Below are 23,820 nucleotides of genomic sequence, written 5' to 3' on the forward strand. Positions count from 1 at the left end.
CGCCCCTGAGTACAGCCAATTTTTGAATCAAAGGCCTCAAATGACATTGTATCATGCCAGACAACTAGAAGTAAAAAGCATAAAAATGAATGTAAGTAGACAAAGTTTTCAATGGATTAGACTTGTTTTAAGCTATCTCAAACTTCAGTAGAAACACTCAATAGTTCTAGGTTCTTCCCATATATTAAGGTAAAAAAAAAAAAAAAAAAAAAACATTATTATACTCTAATAGCTTAATTGTGGTATATATAAAGATTTTAATATATAGAAGTAAGTGCTCAACAATTTTAGTTCTTCCCATGTCAGGATTGCATTGGGGCAATTGATGGAATGCACATTCGGGCAAAAGTTCCTATTGAAGATGCACCAAATTATCGTGGTAGAAAGGACTACCCAACACAAAATGTGCTAGCGGCATGTACATTTGATTTAAAATTTACATATGTTTTGCCTGGATGGGAAGGAACTGCGTCAGACTCAAGAATTTTAAAAAATGCATTAAGTAGATGCGATAAGCTAAAAGTCCCCCAAGGTAATTTTGTTAGAAAAATATATATATATAGCCATTAGTGTATAACAACATAATGAAGCATGTCATTCCTATAGGTAAATATTACCTTGTTGATGCTGGATTCATGTTGAGGAGCACACTTCTTGCACCTTATAGAGGAGTTCGTTATCACTTAAAAGAGTATTCAAGAAATCCACCACAAAAACCTAAAGAGTTATTCAACCTTCGACATGCATCCTTACGCAATGCGATTGAAAGAGCATTTGGAGTCTTGAAGAAAAGATTTCCTATAATAGCATGCTTAAATGAGCCATCTTACGGAGTTCCAACCCAGAAGAAAATAATTTTAGCATGTTGCATTTTGCACAATTACTTGATTGGTGCAGATCCGGATGATAGAATTCTTCATGAGGTGGATGAAGAAATTTTAAACAATCCTGAACCCCATGAACAGCTTGGTGCGCAAAGAGAGAGAAATAATGATGATGTTGCCCAAGGAGAGATTTTAAGAAACTCAATAGCAACTGATATGTGGAGGGATTATACATCCAACCCAACTTGATGTTATTCTAAATTTAGTAATTGTAGACAAATGCTTCTAGTGGATTTAGAACTATGTCTTTGTTTCAATGGGCTGATTTTCATTAGAATTGTTTTATTATTTAATTTTCTTTTTATGGACTTATCATTTTGTATATGATACATTTAATTTGCTTGGGATAAACTATTGAATGAGTTTTTATTGTGACTTGAGAACGTGTTTCTTCTTGTGAGGTTTGTGTCAGACTTTCCTCTTTAGTATGCAAAATGAATTATTCCTCTATATTGTGTTAGAGCAGAACTACCACAGCAAGTTCTAGTTTTTTTAGTATAATTTTAATAAACTTCATTCATTGTGACAGTGGCAATTTGCAGGTAATCTTTCTTTTTCTATTGTTTTACATTATGTCTTTGTCCTTTAAGTTGCGTTGGCAACCTTTTGCTTTCGACTTGCTTACGTTTGCCTACTTACTTTTCTCTGCATAGTTGTGTTATTAAATGAGCTTTTATTATTTCAACCATGGATAATGTGTAAATATGGCATTTTTTTTTTTTTATAGGTTCAAATATGTCAGAAAAAAGGACTATTGATGATGTGGTTAAGAAAGATAGAGAATATTGGACAGCTGTTATGGATGATGCGCTTATTGATGCACTCTTGCATCAACATCATCTAGGTAATCGAAATGGTTCGGTCTTCACCACACATGCCTATGACAATATTGTGAAGGAATTGCAAGAAAAATTTGAAAAACCAATAGACAAGCAAAAGGTGAAAAATCACATTAAAACCATCAAGTATAATTGGTCAGACTACTATGATGTGTTTAAGAATGGATTGAGTGGTTTTGCTTGGAGTCCAATCACCAAAATGTGGAGTGCTAAACCGAAAGTTTGGGAAAGTCTAATCCAGGTTTGTCACTTATACTCTAGGAGTTCATATTGTTTCTTGTGGTACATTTTACATGCTGCTGCGTAGATAAAGTCCCTTCTGTTCTAATCTTATGTTAAGCTTAACACTGCTGTGATGAACTTTTCTGGTAATGGACATTCAAGGTGGCCACTTTTGCTGGTGCTTCTGCTTGAATTGATAAAATCTTATGGAGACAAAGAATCTTTAAAACCTCAGATGCTTATAATACATTTTTAAATCCTATAAAGGTATTGAATCCTATAAAACCACAGATCAACCTCTTCATATCTCATGTATTCTCATGCATTCTCATGCATATGATATATTTCTTTATGACTTGGACACTCTTGTGGGTTCCTTATGTCTTCTCTCAAAGGGACTTTGTTGAAGTTAGATTACTTTCACATTATTCTTTGCCCTTTTTTCGCCTAGGGGAAGTCATAATTTAATTTATGGTAGCCACCATCTTGCTACTGTATCTAAATGCAATTTATAAATTATTACCTCTACTTTCTTATATAAAATTGTGAATCTACAGGATACATATCTCTGAGGAAAGCCAGAGTTCATAGATCATTTTCATAGATCATCTTGCTACTGATTCATGTTTGTTCAATAGAAAAAAAAAAAAATGAAAATTTTGTTCATTTTGAAGGGTTATTTGATAAATCTGTTAAAATTTGTTATCTGGGTCAATCTTAGTTTGTTTAGTTCTTATGCTCAAATGGGGTTCTTCTTTTTTTCCCAATATATATGTTTGATTGGATATAAGAGCATGTAAATGTGTTTAGTTTTGTAATTCTTGGTGTGGCTTGCCAATATGGCATAATGGGGTATTTGGTAAATCTGTTGAAAGTTTTTATCTGGGTCAATCTTAGTTGTTTAGTTCTTACCCTCAAATGGTTTTTTTTTTCCCAATATATATGTTTGATTGGATATAAGAGAGTGCAAATGTGTTTAGTTTTGTAATTCTTGGTGCGGCTTGCCAATATGGCATAATGGGGTATTTGGTAAATATGTTGGAAGTTCTTATCTGGGTCAATCTTAGCTTGTTTAGTTCTTATGCTCAAATGGGGTTTATTTCCCCAATATATATGTTTGATTGGATATAAGAGCATGCAAATGTGTTTAGTTTTGTAATTCTTGGCGTGGCTTGCCAATATGGCATAATGGGCTATTTGGTAAATCTGTTGGAAGTTCTTATCTGGGTCAATCTTAATTTGTTTAGTTCTTATGCTTAAATGGTTTTTTTTTTTTTTTTGGTTTGATTGGATATAAGAACATGCAAATGTGTTTAGTTTTGAAATTCTCGGTATGGCTTGCCAATATGGTGTAATGGGGTATTTGGTAAATCTATTGACTGGGCCAATTTTAATTTATTGGTTGTTATGCTCAAATGGATTGTATATGTTTGATTGGATAGAAGAGTATGCAATTGTGTTTAGTTTTGTAATTCTCGGTATGGCTTGCCAATATGGTGTAATGGGGTATTTGGTAAATCTATTGACTGGGCCAATTTTTTATGATGGACTCTATGCAGGTGTGTTTAGGCAATATTTTTTTGTAAGGTAAGGTAATGGGTTTATTTTGTTGCCATTTTTTAACAGGCTAAACCTAAAGCAAAAGAGCTTAAGAACAAACCAATTCCAAACTACGACAAATTGGTTGAGCTTTATGGAAAAGATAGAGCAAATGGGGAACAATCTGAAATTGCATCGGAGATGAGGCAACAGTGGGCACCTTCAACCAGAGAGGGCTCTATGGAGAACATTGAAAATATTGATCATTTAGTTGCTCAAAATGAAGTTACTTTGGAGAGCTATGATAATGTGGGTGATAATAATGTGGGTGAAGCCTCCTCAAAAGCCAAAAAGAGAAAAACATCAAAAAATGAGGACATGGAACAAATTATGGGAGCAATTCAGGATGTTGCTTTAGCAATGAGAGAAGGAAATTCAGCACTTAGAGAAGGAAATTTAATTTTTGAGAGGAGCTTGGCACGTCTTCCCATTCCTGAGCAAGATGTGTTCCATCTCTTGGATGAGATAGGAATTGATTCTAGATTGCAAATGAGGGCTTATCTCTATCTTATTAAGAATCCAAACATGTTAAGAGCTTTTATTGGCTATCCAGTGGAGGAGCGCAAGGAGCTATTGTTCACAATGATGTCTGGTCCTTAAATTTCTCTAACAGTTAGGCAAGTAAATGTTCCAAGACAATTTCAGCTTCTAAAAACCTTTTCAATTGATCATTGAACTATAAACTCTTGGGATTAATTTTTCTTTGGCACCAGCTTGTGTTCATTTTTATGCTTTTCACTTCATAGTTGTCTAGCATGATACAATGTCATATGAGGTCTTTGATTCAAAAATTGGTTGTACTGCCAATGCTACTGTAGTCTGTGGGTCATACTATGCTCCTCCCATGTGGCTTTGTTGAAATTGAACTTTACATGAAATTGAGCTTAGCTACGACGAGAGAGAGGATGAGAGTGAGAGAGGCTGTGACCAAGAGCTCCTGCACTAGCTCCATGGGGTTCAAACTTCGAAGAAAGTTACAAGTTACAACACAGAGAGTCAAAGAGATGTTGAGATTTAAAAGAAAGTGCGTTGTCAATTAAATTCACGTACTAAGAAAAATAAAAAAAAAATATTAAAAAAAATAATAATAATAAATGAAAGAAACACTCAAAATTCAATATTTTTTCGATTTTTTCAGTAAACAAACAAGCCAAACAAGGAGAAGGGCTAATTACTCCATTCCCCCTTACTAATTTTAAAAACATCCAAACATGGTGGAGGGGAACTATTCCCCTCTACTCTCCTCCCTTTCTAAACTTCCAAACAGGCCATGAATCTCTCTCACCAAACAATCTTACATAGAAACCATGCTGAATAGGTAGAGAAGTCCACAACGTTGTTCAAAATTTATTATCAATTCTCTTCCCTCAACGTCTCTCTATACTATCTCTCTTGACTTTGTTCAAAATTTACTGTTTAAAAATCCCTAATTGAGTAATAGGTCACGTTTTTGAATTTTATGAAAGAGATAAAAGATCTCAGCTAAAAAAAAAAGAAAAAAAAAAGAAAAAAAAAGAAAGAGATATAAGTTAGGTTATATGGATTTTTTTTTTTTTTTTTTTTTTTTTTAATGTTATACAAATAGATGTTTTAGAATAGGCATGAGTGCTTCCCTTTAAAAGTCTTGCAAATGCATTTTATTGATTCTATTTTTATTTCTATACACGTATTTTCTTTTATGGTTGGAAAAAAAATGATATTTTAAATTGTTATTTCTTAAATTAGTATTCTATTGGGCTAGGGAGTAGAATTTGATGAAGTTCACCAATCGTGTATTTTCTTTATATTATTAGTTATTAGATAATATGATTTTAACAAAGAAATTTTTTTGTGAAAGAAAATTTCTATTATTGCTTTCATTTGTGGTCTCGGTATTCATTGTTTTTGTATGTGTGATTTTTTTTTTTTTTTTTTTTCCTGATTCAAGGAATTTCTTTTAGGCTGAAATGTGTAATGGTCATTGTTTAAATAACAAAAAGTTAGGCTTTTGATGTTTGGCACCTGTTTTTTTAATTTATTTATTGAATTTGAATCTCTCTCTCTCTCTCTCTCTCTCTCTCTCTCTAAAATTACTTGGCCTTATTTGGATGGTGGAAACACTATCACTCATCGCTCAATAACTCATCACTTATCACTTAAATTTCCCTAAGTTACAGCCTTGGCATGTTTGGCACTACAACCCACTTGAGTTTTCATTCCCAAAACTCAAAATATTTTCACTTTATGTGGGACCCACAAATTGACTAAGTTCAAACTCTCTTCTTCTCCTTTCACTTCTTTTTCTCTAATCTCTCGGACTCTCTCTCTAGCTGGATTGCTTCTTCTCATTTCTCTACTCTTTCTCTAATCTCTCAAACTCTCTCTATCTAATCGGACTCAAATAAAAATTTCTTTCCACAACCACACCATAGATCCAAACCTCACACCCACACCCACATCTCAAAAATCCAAACCCCACACCCACATCTCAAATCCGAACTCCACACCCACAAGATAGATAGAAAATAAATAAATAAAAAACCTTGATCTTTTTTAGGAGATGGGGAGAGAGCTCGGCAGATTCTATTGTCTATGTCGCCGAGATGATGACCCATAACCTGGAACCACGAGACCCACTGTTGAGACGAAGATGAAAACGGAAAAGAAGGAAGACTTGAGCTTCAGCTGGAGTGACAGACCAGGACAGAGAGAATAATGGGTTGTGTTAATGGCAGATGAGGATGGAGAGAAGAGAGTGGCGTGGGAAGAGAAGAGGAAGAGGAGAGGAAAAAAAAAGAAAAAGAAGAACAAAAAAAGAAAAAGAAAAGAGATGGTTTGGCAAGGAAAAGACAAGACATAAACATTGGGCTCCACAATATGAATATATTTACAAAAATACCATTGTAACTCTGTTTCCATAACTCAAAAACACCAAAATTTTGTTTTCATCCTCACTAACTCATAACTCAATTTGGTGAGATTTGAGTGATGGAAACAGAAAATGGAAACTCATCCAAACAAGCCATACATGTATGGGACTCACAGATTTTGAGTGATGAGTGATTGAAATAGAGTGATGAGTGATTGAAAACACAAAATATAAGGCCATGTTTGGTTTAATAATTTTCATCACTCAGTTTCCGTCACTCATCACTCCTCATTCATTACTCATCACTCATTACTCAAAATACCCTACCCGTTTGGCACCATCACTCATTTGTCATTAGTCATCACTTAATATTTTTCACATTATTTGTGGGTCCCATACCTGTCACACGGTGCAGGTTTTTTTTTTTTTTTTTTTTTTCATTTAGTATCATCGAACAGAGTAAAAATAAAAGAGAACATGAAGACCAAACCAGTGACACTGAACCCAGTGAAAAAAATAAAATAACTAGAACAGACCGAACCAGTGAAAGAAAGAAGAAGAAGAAGAAAAAAAAAAAAAGAACCGAACAGCCAACCTAGGAGAAGAAAGGGAAAAAAGAAAAAAGTCAAAAGTGGTCAAAAGGTGCGGTTGGGTACTGTCTGTGGGTCCCCTATATGTGTTTAATTACAATATTGTCATTGAGTTATGAGTTATAGAAACTGAAAACAGCCAAAATGTGTTTTCAGTTTCCATAACTCATAACTCAAAAATTAGAGAATTGAGTTATGGAAACAGAGTTATGGACTTTCCAAACAACCTTTTTGCTATGGGTCTCACCATTTTTGAGTTATCTGTTGGAGATTCTAGCTTTTGCCCTTAATTTTTAAAAAATTTAGCAGTATGCCCCCATTTCGAAACTATATAGGGATATGCCCCTATTTCGATACTCGATTACCTTAAAATCGAGTTTCAATGAAATACTCGATTTGTAGAAAATCGAGTTATGCCCAATAAAACTAAAAAAAAAAAAAAAAATGCATGGAACTCGATTTTAGGGAAGTCGAGTTCCAAAACGTCACTATAGGGCTTAAAAACGCCACTATAGGGCTCCTTGAATCTGGTATAGGGACTTATAAAAAAAATTGCAGAAAAATGCCGCTATAGGGCTTTAAAACGTCACTATAGGGCTTAAAAACGCCACTATAGGGCACCTTGAATATGAAGCAATTACACTTATAAAAAAATTTGTAGAAAAACGCCGTTATAGGGCTTTAAAACGTCACTATAGGGTTTAAAAACGCCACTATAGGGCTCCCTGAATATGGGCCGATCACACTTATAAATTTTTTTTTGCATGGAACTCAATTTCCTGAAACTCGAGTTTGATGCAAAATTTTTATTTTTTTATTTTTTATTTTTTTTAAGTTTGATCGGGCATAACTCGATTTTCTACAAATCGAGTATTTAATTGAACTTGATTTTAGGGTAATCGAGTATCGAAACAGGGACACGCCCCTATATAGTTTGCAAACAGGGGTATATTGCCAATTTTTTAAAAAATTAAGGGTAAAATGCCTGAATCTCCGAGTTATGGAAATTGACAAATCAAACACCCCCTTACTTTCCTAATTTGTTTAGAGTGAGAAATAAGCTCAACTAAAATGTGGAACTTAGCGTTGTGTACTGAATAATGCAAAGGACAACATTTTTGCAAATAATTCACAACAAATTTTATGTGGCACACTATCAGTTGTAGGAAAAAAAATAATGTCAGGATTGAGCCTAGATAATAACTAAGGGTCATGTTAATGGGTACCCTTAGGTAAATTATTAATAAATTATATTACGAAAGTTTTAACATCACTTTCATGAGAAATATAAAAATCTATCAGAAAAATTAGTTACTCCATCATTTTTCCATAAAATGTTTCTAAAAATAGTTTCTAAACTAATGCCCTTACGGCATTCGTTAACAGGGACGGACCTACAGTACGGCAGGGGGGCCATTCCCCCCCCCCCCCCCCCCCCAAAAAAAAAAAGCTATTACCACCCCCCCAAAAAAAAAAAAAAGCTAATATACTAAATTTTCGTCCTAATAGCCCCACCCCCACCCAAATTAAAAAAAAAAAAAAAAAAAAAAAAAAAAAAAAAAAAACTGACATGAATAAATCTGAAAAAATCACCGACAAATTCTCATAAAAATAAAAAATAAATAACTGACAAAATAAAAAATAAATATGGAATGAAATCTGAAAACCTAAATTACAATTCTCAAATTTTTACCCTAATCTCACTCTTCCTCCACTCAACCTCATCAAGTATCAACGCCTCCTCCAGGCTCCATCACTGCTGCTAAGTATTGCTGCTGTTCTTTTCCTCAGATCAGATCCGGACTGTTGGTCTATTGCTGCTGCTGCTCCTCATCAGATGCTTGATCACAATCACACACGGTAAATCTAAGAAATTTCTCTCCTCTCTCAAGTTTAGATTTTTGTTTTTTTGTCTTGCTGGGTTAGCCCTCTGCCCTCTGCATTTTTTGATGAACTGTGTTGACTGTATTTCAGTATTTGTGAATTGTGGTTTACTGGCTTTTGTTGGACTGGTGTGTTTACTGTGTTGTGTCTTGTCATCATGTCTGTGTGGACTGTAGACTTAGTTGGTGACTTGGTGTTTGTGGCTTTGGATTGAGACTTGAGTATTGACCAATGTGTAAAGTGTAATTGTTTATTGTTTGTTGCTTTTTGCTTTTTGGATAGTGTGGACGTAGGACCAATTTCAAACTTTGTTTGTAACTTTTTTTTTTTTTTTTTGGTTTTAACTATAAAGAAATAAAGTGGGACCAAGATACAGTGGAATGTGAGTATGTGATAGTGAATATCTTATTTGTGAGTGTAGTATTTGGTAGTATTTTTTTTTTTGTCACTTGTGAGTTTGTGAAGATTAGTCTTTGGTAAGTCATAAGTGACTTTTTTATGAGACCATCACTAATTGACCAAGTCTTTGGTTAATTGTTTTGGTTTTATCAAAAATTGTCTTTGTGACTTTGTGTGATGTGGCTAATATAGTAATATTATATGTATATATACGATAATATGAACTTTGTATGTTATACTTTGTCGACATTTTTATAATATCAAATGTTTATGAAACAATTATTTTATATGTAGTATTTTGTTGAATATGAAATAGGTGTTAGTTTTTTATTTCATTAAAAAAAAAAAAAGTTGTTTTAAGCTTTGGCCCCCCCCAGGTTCAAATCCTGGTTCCGTCCTGTTCGTTAACATTTCCCAATAACCAATAATAGATTGTGACGTAAGATTTGTTATGAAATTGTTATAAAAATGTTGTGGTTGTAACACTTCTCTTGTGTAATGGTAAATGTAAAAATTTGTGTTTAATTTATTGCTCTAACCTTTCACAAAATTACTTTCTTTTCTTTTCTTTTTTATTTTCTTTTCTCTTTTACTATAAGTTGGGAAAATCATTACTTACTTTCCTAATTTGTTTAGAGGCAACAATAATCTTAGAAAAGTGTTATGTTCATAATATTTTCACAATACTATCATAACAAATCATTAATGGTAAGTTATTATTGGTTCTAATTTGAATTCATCATTGAAACTATTTTTTCGCTCACTAGCAACAACCAATAACAACCTATCACTTAATATTTCTTGTGAAAGTGTTATGAAAATATTATGAATATAACATCTCTCATCATCTTAACTAAAAACATGGAACTTAGTACGGTGAAATAGTAAATGTAAAATTTCATGTTGAATTTATAGCTTAAGCCTTTCAAAACAAATGCTCAGAAAACAAAGTTGGGCTTAGGGCTTAAGCATAGTAGCAGGTGCGATTACACAATTTACAAATAGATAATTACTTATTACTGTGGTTTGGCCCATTTTACTTTGCCATTTGTGGTTTGAAAATTATCATTTTATTTACTCATACGGTGTTAACTCTGTTATATGGCCCTTAACCACCTCACTCTTTTCTGTCAAAATCACTTTTTAAAATTAATACATAACCTAAAACAAATCCGACAGCCTCTCTACAAGAACTTTCTCTGATCTTATCGCAAAAATAAGAGAAACAATCTAAGACTAAACTTACACAGTCATTAAAATATTCTACCTTTTTGGGAATCTTCAATCTCATGCTAGAACCAATAATACTCGACAATCCTTCTTTTAAGTGAAGCTCAACTTCTCTATGAGACACATGATCTCAACCCATTTCGTAATGTTCTAAAAATCGCAGGCTGTTCTTGTTCCATGAACTATGAAGCACGGGTGCGTTTCGGGACTCGGGTGCGGGTGCGGGACTCGGCAATTTTTGAAAAAGTAGGGTGCGGGTGCGGCGGGACTCGGCGATTAAAAAATTATTAAAAATATTTTTATTTATATTTTCTATATATTTTTACTATTAAAATATTCTTAAAAAACACATTAATATACTTGATTCACAAAACAAAGAAAGAATAAGGCAAGAACCGCATCTAAGGTCAGAATTTCGGCCTCTCCGGCGATTTTCACGGCCGATTTCGGCCTGTTTTGGCCGATTCCGGCCTGTTTCGGCCGATTCCGGCATGTTTCGGCCGTATCGGTTGCCGGCCGATATTGGCCGATACGGCCGATACGGACCGATTTCGGCCGAGTCGGCCCGATTTCGGCCGCGTCGGCGCCGATTTTGGCCGCGTCGGCCCGCGTCGGCCCGAGTCGGGATCCGCCACGTGGCGCGACGCGGCACGACGCGGGACGGACGCGCGGTGTGCGGCGTCCCTCCCGCGTCGCCGCGTCCCGTCGCGTCGGACGCGGGTGCGCCGGCCTGGGAGCCGCGTCCGTGCATCCTTGTCCATGAACAACACCCAATTTTCTTAGCCTTACTTTTCCAAATGTACAAAGTCCTCACCAACACAATCCGACCCTTTAAAAATCTCCCTCTCTCTCTCTCTGTCACACACACACACACACACACACACACACACACACACAATCATATAACAGAGCTATAACAAACCCCAGGAGAAACTTAGACAAGTAAAACGAAAGCAATTGGGTTACCTTGTTTGTATCTTCTCTTGGCTTTGATAAGTAAGAGAGAACCAACTGGCTCCACTACTCACTTGGCAAGCTTTATCCATTTTAGGGTATGTTTGAAATCGGTTTATTTTATTGAAACTGAAAACTTTTTACTGAGAGTACCGTAAATAAAGGTAAAAATTAGCTGAAATAGTATAGTAGGACTATGAATAGTACCAAAAAGTGCAGTGAAATCCATGAATAGTATCAAAAATAAACTGAATAGTAAAATAAGTTGGCAAAAATAATCTTTGCCAAATGGACACTCAATTAATTAATTTTTTTTAATCTTTGAGGGAATCCATTTTTTTTTTTTTTTTGAGAATCTTGAGGGAATCCATTTTAATTAGTTAATTGGTATGAATTACTCATTTATTCCGTTCTAAATCACGTTCTAAAGTTTGGTCCGTTCTACTCCACTTTGGTCTGGTATGGTGATTTCAGCCTGCAAACAAGTTTTTTTTTTTTGGGGTGAACACATCTTTTTATTACTTCACTCACATATGACCGTACATTTCATTTTTATTTTCCTCTAACAATGTGTTTTTCTTGTTTATTTTTCTCATAAATGACATAGATTTTTTCTTCATTAACATATATATTTTTTTCTTTACTTATATATGACATGTTATATATTTATATTATGCAACAATAATATTTAAAATGTGCATTATTTGATTTTGAATTAATAATTTGATATGATATGATATTATATATAATTTTTTATAGTAATATCAAAAAAGTACATCGAAATATTCTGTTCCGATGGAAAAGCTGAAAATAGGTCCGAAATAGTATTTTGAACATTTTTAGTCTTAAAATTTGTTCCCCCCCCCCCCCCCCCCCACAAAAAGAAAAAAAAGAGAGGTGGGCTACGATTGTGTATATACACGCATACATAAGGCGAAATCTGATTGGGCTTTGGAGAGAGAGAGAGAGAGAGACAGGTATATGTATATATCTCATTGGGCTTTGGTGAGATGGGCTCAGATTTTGGGCTAAATGGGTTAAGCCGGACTCAAAAAGGTCATGCTCGGTTATACATTAAATTAAAGCAATAAGACCCAAAAAGATAAATTAGTTGAAGCAATTGGGAAACTATGGAGGTTGAAGGAGAAGACGGTTCCAAAATTGTGTTACAAAATGCGGGGGACAAGGTCGTGTTTGGAAGAGGCTTTGGTTTTAACACGAAAGACATGACAGTGTCACGTCGCCACGTTGTGTTTGAACTAGCGAAATGTGGTGAGAGCCAAACGGGGTCCAAGTACTCCAAGGTTTTGTTTGAGGTTGTTGGGAAGAATCCCATGTCGGTGAAGGAACATGGGAGTGGGGAAATCCGGGTTTTCAGGAAGGGTGAGAAGGGTGACGTGGCGGAAGGTGATTGGCTCTGCTTACTGTCTGGGAAGAGACCCGTTTGGTTTGCTGTGAGGGAAAGTGGGTCTGGGGAGAAAGAGAAGAGGGTTTTGGAGAGTGAGATTGGTTTGGGTGAGAGTTTGGGAGGTGGGTTTGAGTTTGATGATGGGGTTGATGTTGAGGCTTTGGATATTGACCCTGTTAAAGGTATGTGTTTTTTTTTGTGTTTCTTACTTGCTTTGCTTTGATTTTGCTGTGTTTGGTTGTTGAGAGAATGTAGGAAAGGAAAGTGGAAATTATAATCTCTTTGTTTTCTAGCTTAGCTTTGACCATTTTTTGGTATAACTTATATGGAATATTTATTTCTTGTGGTGAACTTTTTTTGGGACAATCTTGGATTTTAAATTTTATTAATGTATATAGGAATTGAGATATGTCATTCTGTGTAGCTGAATTGTAGAAATGCATGCTGTGGAAAATTAAAGTCCTAGGGTACATGTAATTTTGGAAATTTTGATGTAATGCTTAATACATAATACTGATGCTAATTATTGACTAATTAGCTTGACACATCAGTTTGAATGGTCCTCTGACTCACTTTCAACATCAGATTTCTTTCATATGATTATTTTGTCTTTTCAGCTATGAAGAAAGTAGAATTGAGTATGTTTGTGTATCATAGAATTTACTCTCTACCTTAATCTTCTCTCTCGTAAGAGTTATAATAAATCAGAGTGAGATGCTAAGAATGGTTGGTGGTAAATGTTGGGATCATATATCTTAACGTTGTCTTCTTTATTCCACAGACATTGTAACACTTAGAGTTCAGTGTTTTTTATATGGATTCCAACTTTGCACTAGTACCCTTAGAAATGTCATTTACATCATGTTTTGCTTCACCCCTAGTAAAAAGGAAAGAACAGAAAACTTTTAAATTACTTCCTTTGCTGAGAGAAGAAAGTGTGTTGAAGATATTGACATATTTTCCTTGTAGCTCACCAAAAGTTTACACTCAAACTAGGTGAGATTTGGAGTAAAAGTAAAGTGCAAGTGATTTGAGACACCAAAGATAGATCTTCCTCTTTTTTCTGTCTATTTTCTCTTTATAATTAAACAATTATCAACTCTAGTTCCTTTGTTCTCTTCAGTTTATTTTCCATTCTAATATTGATAGCAACTTCAGCATCAGAGAAATATTTGTCATAGCAGGCTGTTTGTGACATTGATACTTTTGCCTTTGTGTGTGTGTGTGTGTGTGTGTGTGTGTAAGTGGGCACACACATGCATGCACTTGCTAGACAGAGTCTGAGACTGATTTCTCACAGCTTGTCTACCAAGTCGAATCGGAGTTTGTTCTATCATGTGCCTGAGATACATAATAGAAGTTCCGTAAATATATACTGTTGTTGTAGATAACTAGTTCAGGTGTCTGTTATGCAGTTTTCTGTTTGAATCTCTGTCTTAGTTTCATCTTTAATGTCATGATGCTTTGGTTAATTAAAATTTGGGAAATGCAGAGTTTGGTTTTCTTGTGATGGGGCATGAGTTTGATCACTATCCCAAGCAAATGCTCCGTGATATAAGAAATTGGGACTGGTTTCTTGAGGAACCTAAAAGAGATAGTGATGATGATGAGTATCTTGAGAAGAGCGGAAAGAGAGGAGTGATGAAATGGAGAAGGAAAGCTGCAGGCAATGACGATGATGATGACTTTACAGGTGAGAGTGATGATGACAAGGAGCTTGTCGCAAAAGTAAGAAAGGTTGACAGACCTAAATATTCTACAAGATCAAAAGACCGTGACAAGCCTCACAAGGAGGCCAAAGGTAGTAAGAACTCTTTGCAAAAGAAAACTAGTGGTGCAAATGAAGATGATGATGATGATGATGATGAAACACTTGGAGGCTTTATTGTTGATGATGTGGAACAAGAAGAAGAAACTGATGAAGATGAAGAAGAGTTTGTTGAAGATGACGAGGAGGAAGAAGTAGATGATTGACACCAAATCAAGGAGCAGATACATAATTTTGTAAATGATGCTCAAGGTGAGCAGTTTTGTATGTGTAATTTCTTATACATGTTTTTTTGTGTTACGTTTTGTACCATATGTTTCTATAATCTCTCTGTAGCTTGTTTGGATAGAATTTCCTTGTGTTGTAAAATTTGGAATTTTCTCTTCAGATTTTAGACATTGGAAATTGAGAGTAGCTAACATTGTGTTTCACTGAAGCAATCTTTCAGTTACTTGCAGTTCATAGATCTCATTTCCTATATATGATTTCAATTTATTATACAAGAAATTAGTAGCAGAATCGTTGAGACATATATATTACCCCGGCTCCTTTCCAGAATTGGCAAAACAGAGATCTGGGTCAATGTCTTCAAAAGCTTTGGGGGGTTTGGTGAACTTCCAAATAGTCAAGTATTGCAAAATTAAGGAATGGTTAAGCTGGTAGGAAGGTTCTTATTTACTTTACCATGCTCTGTAAGATAAGAAGAGATAAGAGTCAGAGTGGTGTTAAGGCATGAGTGTCCAAGATTTAAGTGTAGGTTTTGTAAAGGAGGAACCAAAGAAGACTCCAATTGGAAATTTGGAAACGTATGGAAGATGGAAGATCCAATTGAAGTTAATGGGTGATGTAGTATGATTTATTTTCAGGTTGCAAACTAGAAATGCTGATAATTGTGAGTACTGGATGAGGTTGAGAACCAATTCACCAACACCTCTACAAACACATTCCTCTCGATCATCATGTTCAACCTTTGACTTGTACGGCTGGAGATTGCTGAGATTCTCAGTGGAATGTATAGACTGTAGAGTTTTTATGTGCTACAAAATTGGAGATAATCATCTTGCTTTTCATGGTTTCTTAGTGTACGTTGGATTCAATTCCAGGTCTGTTAATAAGGAAAAGCTTCATTAATTGAATCAACACCCACCAAATTTCTGATTTTTTATTTTTTATTTTTTATTTTTTATTTTATTTCTGGGCATTTCATTCTTTCTGCATAGCATCTCTCCAGCAAGAATGATTGAAAGCTTCAGCAAACGGTTCGGGTTTATGAGAAGATTGAACTGACATGAGGTAAGCTCGATGTTTTGGGGAAAACGATTCATAGTATAAGACAACAATCCTTCAACGGGATAAGAAACTTGAGAGGATCAACGAACCTGAGAGAGGGATCCAGAATCTGAGGAAGCAACTGGGCTAGGCTACGGATCTTTTGGAGAAGTCTTTTAGCCTAGGAAACATATATAAATATATATATAAATATATATATATATATATATATATATAATTGTGCCAATTGTAACTATTAATTTTTGTCAATTTCATCAATCAGCCCTAAAGATCAACTCAGAAAATTTCCTTAATTAAGAGAGTTTTTACTGATAAAATTGACTTGATTTACAAAATTTAAGGACAAAATTGACACAATTAATAATTGAGTAGCTTTATTAAGGAGACTTGTACCTTAGTGACATAACTTGTTCTTCTTTATAATGGTAACTAGGATTCAAATCCTCCCCTCTCATTGTTACAAAAATTGAGATACAAAATAAGAAAAAAGAAGAAGTTAAATAGCTTTAATTTAAAAGAATGATTAAACTGACATAATTTAAGTTACAGGGATGAAACTGAATCTGTAACAAAGTTTAATAAACCAAAATTATAGTTTGGCCTTCTCAAAATAACATTAAAACAAAGACATTTATATGTAAAAAATAATGAACAGAAGTTGTAGATTGAAATTCTATCGCTAAGAGTCTTGTAACTCAATTACCATCTTTTAGTCTTTCTAATAAAAACATTTGGCCTCAAATCTTAGTCTCCCATCCCTACTGTAACTATAAAACATTTATAATAATAAAAAATTGAAATTCTATCATATTTAAAATAGAGTAAAAATTATTTATTAAAAAAAAAAAAAAAAAACCCTGTGATTGAGTCCATAAGGCCATAAGGCCCATAACCAAATGAAACGATCTGAGAAAATCAAGTGCAAAAGCCCCATATATCCACTTTGTGCTAACAATAAAAACGACTTCGTTTCCAAAACGAATCCTCAGCTAGTATTAAAAATAAAAAACCCCAATCGAAAATTTCAAATAATAAATTTCACCTCCTGAAAATCTCTCTCAATACGCGCCGTTTCGAGCTAGGGTTTCTGCAACACCAAGAAAACCCAAAGAACCAAAGAAACAAGCTCAGCCAAACCTAGCTAAGTCCTAGACGAAGCTCAAAACCCCAAAATTGGGAGCCTCAAATGGAGGATTACGCAGAACGATCTCATTTCGAAGATGACCAATTCGCTTACAATGGCGAAGAATATCGCGAAGATTTTGAAACCCTAGACCACCGCCACCACCACCATCAGCGGCGAGAGCAATTCGATTCAGAGCGCGGTTTTGAGCCGGAAGATAATATAAATAGCTCAGGCAATGAGATAAAGCACTCGTCGATTGTGGGTCACCGTGACTCTGCCTCTCTAGGGTTAGTTTGAGAAATTTCAGTTTTTTTATGTTTGTTGAAAATTTTCGCACTCTTGGTGATATTGATGGAAATGAAAATTTGGGTTTTTGGTTTTGGTGTTTCTGTGGTGTGTAGAAAGCTTTTTGTTGGAGGCATTTCGTGGGAGACCTCTGAAGGTACTTTCTAAAGTTTTAACCTTTTTTATTTATTTTTTGTTAATTTTAAGTTATTGTTTTTAGTAAATTCTTCATTATGTGTGTTTTGGAGTTGAATCATTTTGTTAACTTCAACATTATTGTGTGTGTGTGGTGTAATGAAGCATTATTGGGTCTAATGATATATTAGAGTTATGGGTATTTGGATAGTTATGCGGTGATATAAATGGGATTAGTGGTGTTTGTGTAGATGTTGAATGGGAAGGTGAATTAGGGGAATGATGGGTTTTATTTTTTTTGGTCTGCCTTCTAGTCATTCAGCTATGGAGAGTACATGGATTGACTTTCTCTTTTTTTTTTTTGATAAATAATGGAATTGTATTAATCAAAAGTCCAGGTGCACTGGGGGTGTACATGGATAACAGTACATCAAACACATAAATTACAAAGATCAAGCATTTCTAAAAAATTAGAACAAGGAAAAAGATTAAAGGAAGAACTCCACTCTAGCAAGTTGTGAAGGAGAAGAGATTTAAATTCTGAAATAGACTGTTCCTTCCCTTTGAAGAATCTTGAGTTCCATTCTTGCCAAATACACCATAGGACACAGTGTGGGACAGTCCTCCATAAATCAATGCTCCGATGCCCACTAAAGGAACCTTGCCAACTCAAAAATAAATCAGAGACACCATGTGGCATAACCCATTGAAGACCAAAGAGAGTCTACACCATAGTCCACAATGGATTGACTTTCTTGTAATGTTTGATTATGCATTATCCTGGTTTACGTGGTTGCTTGTTGTTTTAGTTGTAATTTAAGTTAATCATTTATTCTGCATCTCTTTTAACTAGAATTAGTGGGGTAGTGGAAGCTAAATTAGATTGGTCTTTACCTTTTCTGCATTTGTAGATCAAATGGGATAAGAGAAGTCTGTGAATTTTGGTCCTATAGAGGTGGGCCGAGGCAGCAATATATGGCCATTGGGATATAATTGTGTCTTGTGAATCTTGTGGCTTGAGTTTCTGGAACTTTATCTGTTTTCATCTGTTTCTGTTTCATCCCCCCCCCCCCCCTCCTTTTTATCTCATACACTGAACTTGCTTATTTAGGTCATTTTGTCTCCTTTTTGTCAATATTTCTTTTTGTTGATTAAATGCTTTTTTTTTTTTTTGGATAAGTTATTGTTGATTTAATGCTTGAGAAAGGATGTTGATATAATGGTATTTTACATTATGTGGGCAATTTATATTGGATTTAGAATATGATTTTGTAAGTGGTGACATATATAGTTTTATATCTGCTCCATCTCATGTCATTTTAAAACTTCTTGGTTTGTGTACTTGAATGAGGATCTATATCTCCCTTTTCTGATTGGGGGGACATTATGAGAAAATAAGGATAAATATGGGTCATAAGTTGAATTGTGTCATGGGTTGAGACAAGTGATGGTGTAGCAATTTTTCGTTCCATGTTATTTATTTATTTTTGATAGGTAAGTAAGAATTTTATTTCATTTTATTTATTTATTTTTGATAGGCATTGCAATTTATAAAAAATCAAAAAGTGTATACAGGGAATATACAAATCAAAGAAAAAATTGAAAAACAAAACATGACTAGAAAATAAAATACAGCGAAACCAGCTGTATAATTTACAGAACAAAAGTAGAGTATCTAGGAAATCCATCAGAGAAAACATGGAGAGAGTGGAGGACTTCAATCCCCATTCATAAAGAGTCTTTAGAAATGAAAACTTGAGGCTTGGTCCAGTGGACTCTCTGTCCTCAAAAATGCCACAATTCCTTTCACCCCAAATGCACCAAATCAACCGTGCCAGGGCTGCCTCCCACACTGTCCCATATCTACGAGAACCTCACATGCCACTCCAAGATTCTAGCCTTGAAACAACAGAGTTTGCCATTACCCAAGGAAACCCAACTAGGCAGGACTGTGAATATCGAGTATTGCTAGGTTTTTGTCATAGTTTAAGAGCGCCAATGCATTCTCAGATTTCTACAGTGAAGATTAAAATTCATAATGTGGTTTTGTTTGCTACTGTATTGCAATAAATTAGTACGCATACTTTGTATGATATCCTTTGTGAAGGCGCAATGTAAAGTTCTGAAGGAAGAAGTAGTTGGGTCTCATGGATATGATTCTACTGCTTGATAAGTTTATAGATCAAGTTTTCTGTAATGTAAGAATTATAGTTTGACATCTAAAGAAGCATATATTCTGGCTTGGGGCAGTCTGGTTTGTAAATGTGTGCGTGTGTATGTTTAAATTCATGATTGTCAAGTAATTGTTTTTGTGAGTATAATTGTCAAGTATGTTTGTGGACCTAATCAGTGGAAATTATTGCTGTAATGCCTATGTATTTGGAAAAGGTTTATTAAGTTGAGTTGAGTTGCATAAAATTTGTCTATAAGCTGGCTTGTGGGCAAACTCAGGCAAGCATGGTTGGCTCAGTTCATTGTACTTCCTGATTACCTGAGTGTGGCTTTTGTGGGCCTGTTGCAGTTGTGAAAATATGGTTAGCTGACATTTGAATCCTGTGGATTAACTATAACAAAGTTATTCCTTTTTGTTTGTCATAGTCTATGAAAGCAAAACATTTACTAAAATGTATTCCTACTCAAATTTGGATCATCATCACTACTAAAGGAAATTTGCAATGGTTGTCACTTAATCAAATTTTAAAACAGATATGATACGTGCAACAAACTAATGTATGCCATTTCAACTGCACTGGACTTATTTAATAGTGCAATTGTTAATAGCTGGCTTGCTGCAAGAATATGATACATAACAGTGAATTTTATTTTAAATTCTATAAAATCTCGTTAGTATATTTGTTCGAATAGTAACTCCGTTGTTAGTTTATAGTTTTCCTTTTCATTTGTATTTCTATGTTGGTTCTTTTTGTGGGAAGAGGGAGTAAAAGGATATATGATAATTATATGATAGAATTGTTGCTTTTGTATATTTGTTTCCATTCAATATTGCATATTCTCATCCCTTTTATTCTCAAGTCATTGGGACTCACCTTTTTTGTCCTATTGACCTTTTGTGGTTATCTTATTTTCAGATACCTTTGCTAGCTACTTTGGTCAGTATGGAGAAATAACAGATTCTGTAATTATGTTGGATAAACATTCGAGAAGACCACGGGGGTTTGGATTTGTAACATTTTCTGACCCAGCAGTTGCTGATAAGGTTTTGGAGGATGAGCATGTTATAGATGGTAGAATGGTAACATTATTATCCCATTTCTCAACTGTATGGTTTTTTCAGGTTTTTTGGTTTACCACACATTTTCCCTAGTATTCTCCCCTTATGGGTAGTGGAATTGTTTCCCAATCAGGTTGAAGTGAAGAGGACAGTCCCAAGGGAGGATACAGACTATAAGGGGGTATCAAAAACAAAGAAGATTTTTGTTGGTGGAATTCCACCATCTTTGACCAATGGTATTGTAGTCCAACAAAAAATTTTGATTTTACTATAAAAAAATTCAATGCATTAATTAAAAGAGAGTTTCTTTTGACTATATGTTCAAACATTGCAGAGGAGTTGAGGGAATACTTCTCTTCTTATGGTAGTATTGTTGATCACCAAATTATGGTGGATCATAAAACTGGGCGGCCTAGAGGCTTTGGTTTTGTCACTTTTGAGAGTGAAGACAGTGTTGAAGAAATTTTTTTGGAGGGAAAAATGCATGAACTTGGAGGCAAGCAGGTTAGTCAAAAACCATCTTAAGACTTCTAATTGGAAATAGTGTTCTGTGCATTTTTTTATATGAAATCTTAATATGATGTTCACTGTAAATCCAAATGTAGGTGGAAATAAAAAAGGCAGAACCCAAAAGAGCTGGCGGTGATTACAGGGGCAATGCTGCTAAGTCATATGGTGGTTTTGGCGGTGGTGCAGCTGGATATGGAGGGTATAATTCCAGAGGTCGGGGTAGTGGAAAAATGGACAGGGGGTATGATGGGTATGGTGTCTATGGTGCATATGGTGGTTATGGGGGAGGCTATGGTGGAAGTTCTGCAAGTTTCTATGGTGGCTATAGTGGATATGGATATGGATTTGGGTATGGTGGGCCCATGTATGGAAATGCTGGATATGCTGCTGCCGGTTATGGCATTCCTGGTGGTTATGCTGGTGCTGCTGGATATAGTGGTAGTCGAGGATATGGAGGAGTTGATGGCGGTGGTGGTTATGACAATGGCAAGGGATATGAAAGGACTGGTAGTTCTGTGTCTGGAAGATACCATCCTTACAGAAAGTGAGATAAAAATGAAAGATACCATTCTTACAGAAAGTGAGTGGAAATCTCCTAACTTCATAGTCTGGATCAACATCTGATAATGATTGGAGATTTCTTGGTTTCTCTCCTCGGAAGCAACTGGAGACTAATCGGTTTCTTCTTGGAAGACAAAAATGGATTTATTTTTCGAAAGTGGAAGTATGTCTACTTCTTTGAACATTTCTTGATAGCTGCCCCAAGGGGTCAATTAAATGTATTGTAATTGTGAAAAGAATTCGAATGGTAGACTGGTAGTGTTGAAATTTGCTATACTTTAGTCTTCACAAACTGTTTCAATCAGAAGATTAATCTATAGAAACTTTAACCTGGTAGCATGAGAAATCTTGATATAGCTATTTTCCCACGTGCTCTGTAGATAAAATGAGTGTACAGGTTACAAGAAGATTTGTAAGCAATAACCTGTAAATCTCACTCTCATATGTTCAACTCAATTCTTATCGAATGCTGTAACTTCTTGTGGTGTATATAGAACTGTTTCATATTGGTACGGTGCAGTCTTGTACCATTTGGTAAAAAGCAAAAAATAAAAATAAAAATTGCTCGTTGTTTTTTTGTCTTACCTCTATTTTATCATTTTTATTTCACATTTAGCAATTAAGTTATTGATAACTCTGGCATACCAAATGGGTACGTCCATAGCGTATTGAAGATTGTAGCCTTGTAAGTTGTAGGAATCAATTGGTAGAGTTCCAGAACCTTTAACCACAGTTGTTTTTGCTTGATGGTGAGTCATAATAACCATGAACTCCAAAAGTTTGGTTTGGTGGTTCCAAAATTTATGACTTTTCATCATGTAGACTTAGTTGGATCCTCTCCGCAATTATTCAACGTACCCTTGTGAGTTCACATATCCTGTTAGCACCCTTGTAATTTTGTAATATACATAATCAATCAAAAAGTATTGAGGAAGCCAAAAATAGAAAATTTAATTTAAATGAATGATTGATTGATACCTAATGCATAGTTCAAGAGCCATTGGGCCTTGTAGTCTAGTGGCATCCAGTTCTGTTGTAATCTTCAGCTTCGGGTTCTATCTCCTGCAATTACCAAGCAAAAAAAGAAAAAAAAAATGCATAGTTCAAGAAGGGTTTGGCTTGGGTCCAATGTTCTAGATTTTTAGTATATTGAACCGGACACGATACATACATGTGTTCAAAAGTGACTACGTGTTAGATAGAGTTCATAGCTTATTGTAGATTGTAGCCTTGTAAGTTGTAGGAATCAATTAGTAGAGCTCCAGAACCTTTAACCACAATTGTTTTTGTTTGATGGTAAGTCATAATAACCATGAACTCCAAAAGTTTGGTTTGGTGGTTCCAAAATTTATGATTTTTCATTATGTAGTCTTAGTTGGATCCTCTCCGCAATTATTCAACCTACCCTTGTGAATTCACATATCTTGTTAGCACCCTTGTAATTTTGTAATATACATAATCAATCAAAAGGATTGAGGAAGCCAAAAATAGAAAATTTAATTTAAATGAATGATCAATTGATACCTAATGCATAGTTCAAGAAGGGTTTGGCTTGGGTCCAATGTTTTAGATTTCTAGTGTATTGGACATGACATGATACATACATATGTTCAAAAGTGACTACGTGTTAAGTTCAGTGCAATGGAGTACTAGACCCAAGCTTAGCCCATTCAATACTAGCTTAATAATTAATATATTAAAGAAATGTTTAGTGATAAAATGATAATGACATCTTTTATAATTCAAATCTCAGACCAGCTCCTCTTTTGCTATCTATCAATCTCAAAACGGAACAGATTCTATGTTTGCAATTTTTACTTTTTAGCATTTTTTAAGCTTTTAGCATATATGAAAATAATGTTTAGATTAATTATTTTAAATGAATTATGGAATTTAAAATGATAGAATTAAAAATTCAGGTTTAACTTGTCACAAGAGAGTAGAGACCAATTTAGGCCTTTTCTCAAAACAAGAGATTCACACCACCAATTTACAAAACCACCCCCCCCCCCCCCCCCCCCCCCCCCCCGCCGCGCGGGGGCCAATTTAATGAATT

At 34.9% G+C, this 23,820-nt stretch overlaps 4 protein-coding genes across 4 annotated transcripts; all 4 read left to right on the forward strand.

Annotated features, from left to right (window-relative positions):
- Positions 1–330: 330 nt before the first annotated feature.
- LOC115989942 (protein ALP1-like) lies at positions 331–1,073 on the forward strand. The gene is made up of 2 exons (XM_031113806.1): positions 331–532; positions 607–1,073. The coding sequence occupies exons 1-2, from the start codon at positions 331–333 to the stop codon at positions 1,071–1,073; spliced, it is 669 nt and encodes a 222-aa protein (XP_030969666.1).
- A 544-nt stretch (positions 1,074–1,617) lies between these two features.
- LOC115988412 lies at positions 1,618–4,262 on the forward strand. The gene is made up of 2 exons (XM_031111983.1): positions 1,618–1,964; positions 3,572–4,262. Exons 1-2 carry the CDS (start codon positions 1,620–1,622, stop codon positions 4,142–4,144), a joined length of 918 nt encoding a protein of 305 aa, XP_030967843.1. The 5' UTR covers positions 1,618–1,619; the 3' UTR covers positions 4,145–4,262.
- Positions 4,263–12,578: 8,316 nt separating this feature from the next.
- LOC115988362 (mitotic apparatus protein p62-like) lies at positions 12,579–15,045 on the forward strand. The gene is made up of 2 exons (XM_031111891.1): positions 12,579–13,039; positions 14,350–15,045. Exons 1-2 carry the CDS (start codon positions 12,580–12,582, stop codon positions 14,829–14,831), a joined length of 942 nt encoding a protein of 313 aa, XP_030967751.1. The 5' UTR covers position 12,579; the 3' UTR covers positions 14,832–15,045.
- Positions 15,046–16,923: 1,878 nt separating this feature from the next.
- Positions 16,924–22,101, forward strand: LOC115988358 (heterogeneous nuclear ribonucleoprotein 1-like). Its single transcript, XM_031111889.1, has 6 exons — positions 16,924–17,328; positions 17,443–17,483; positions 20,551–20,714; positions 20,827–20,929; positions 21,028–21,197; positions 21,299–22,101. The coding sequence occupies exons 1-6, from the start codon at positions 17,102–17,104 to the stop codon at positions 21,749–21,751; spliced, it is 1,158 nt and encodes a 385-aa protein (XP_030967749.1). The 5' UTR covers positions 16,924–17,101; the 3' UTR covers positions 21,752–22,101.
- Positions 22,102–23,820: the final 1,719 nt, after the last annotated feature.

This window comes from Quercus lobata, chromosome 5, assembly GCF_001633185.2.
Source record: "Quercus lobata isolate SW786 chromosome 5, ValleyOak3.0 Primary Assembly, whole genome shotgun sequence".
In the NCBI taxonomy this organism is placed as follows: domain Eukaryota; kingdom Viridiplantae; phylum Streptophyta; class Magnoliopsida; order Fagales; family Fagaceae; genus Quercus; species Quercus lobata.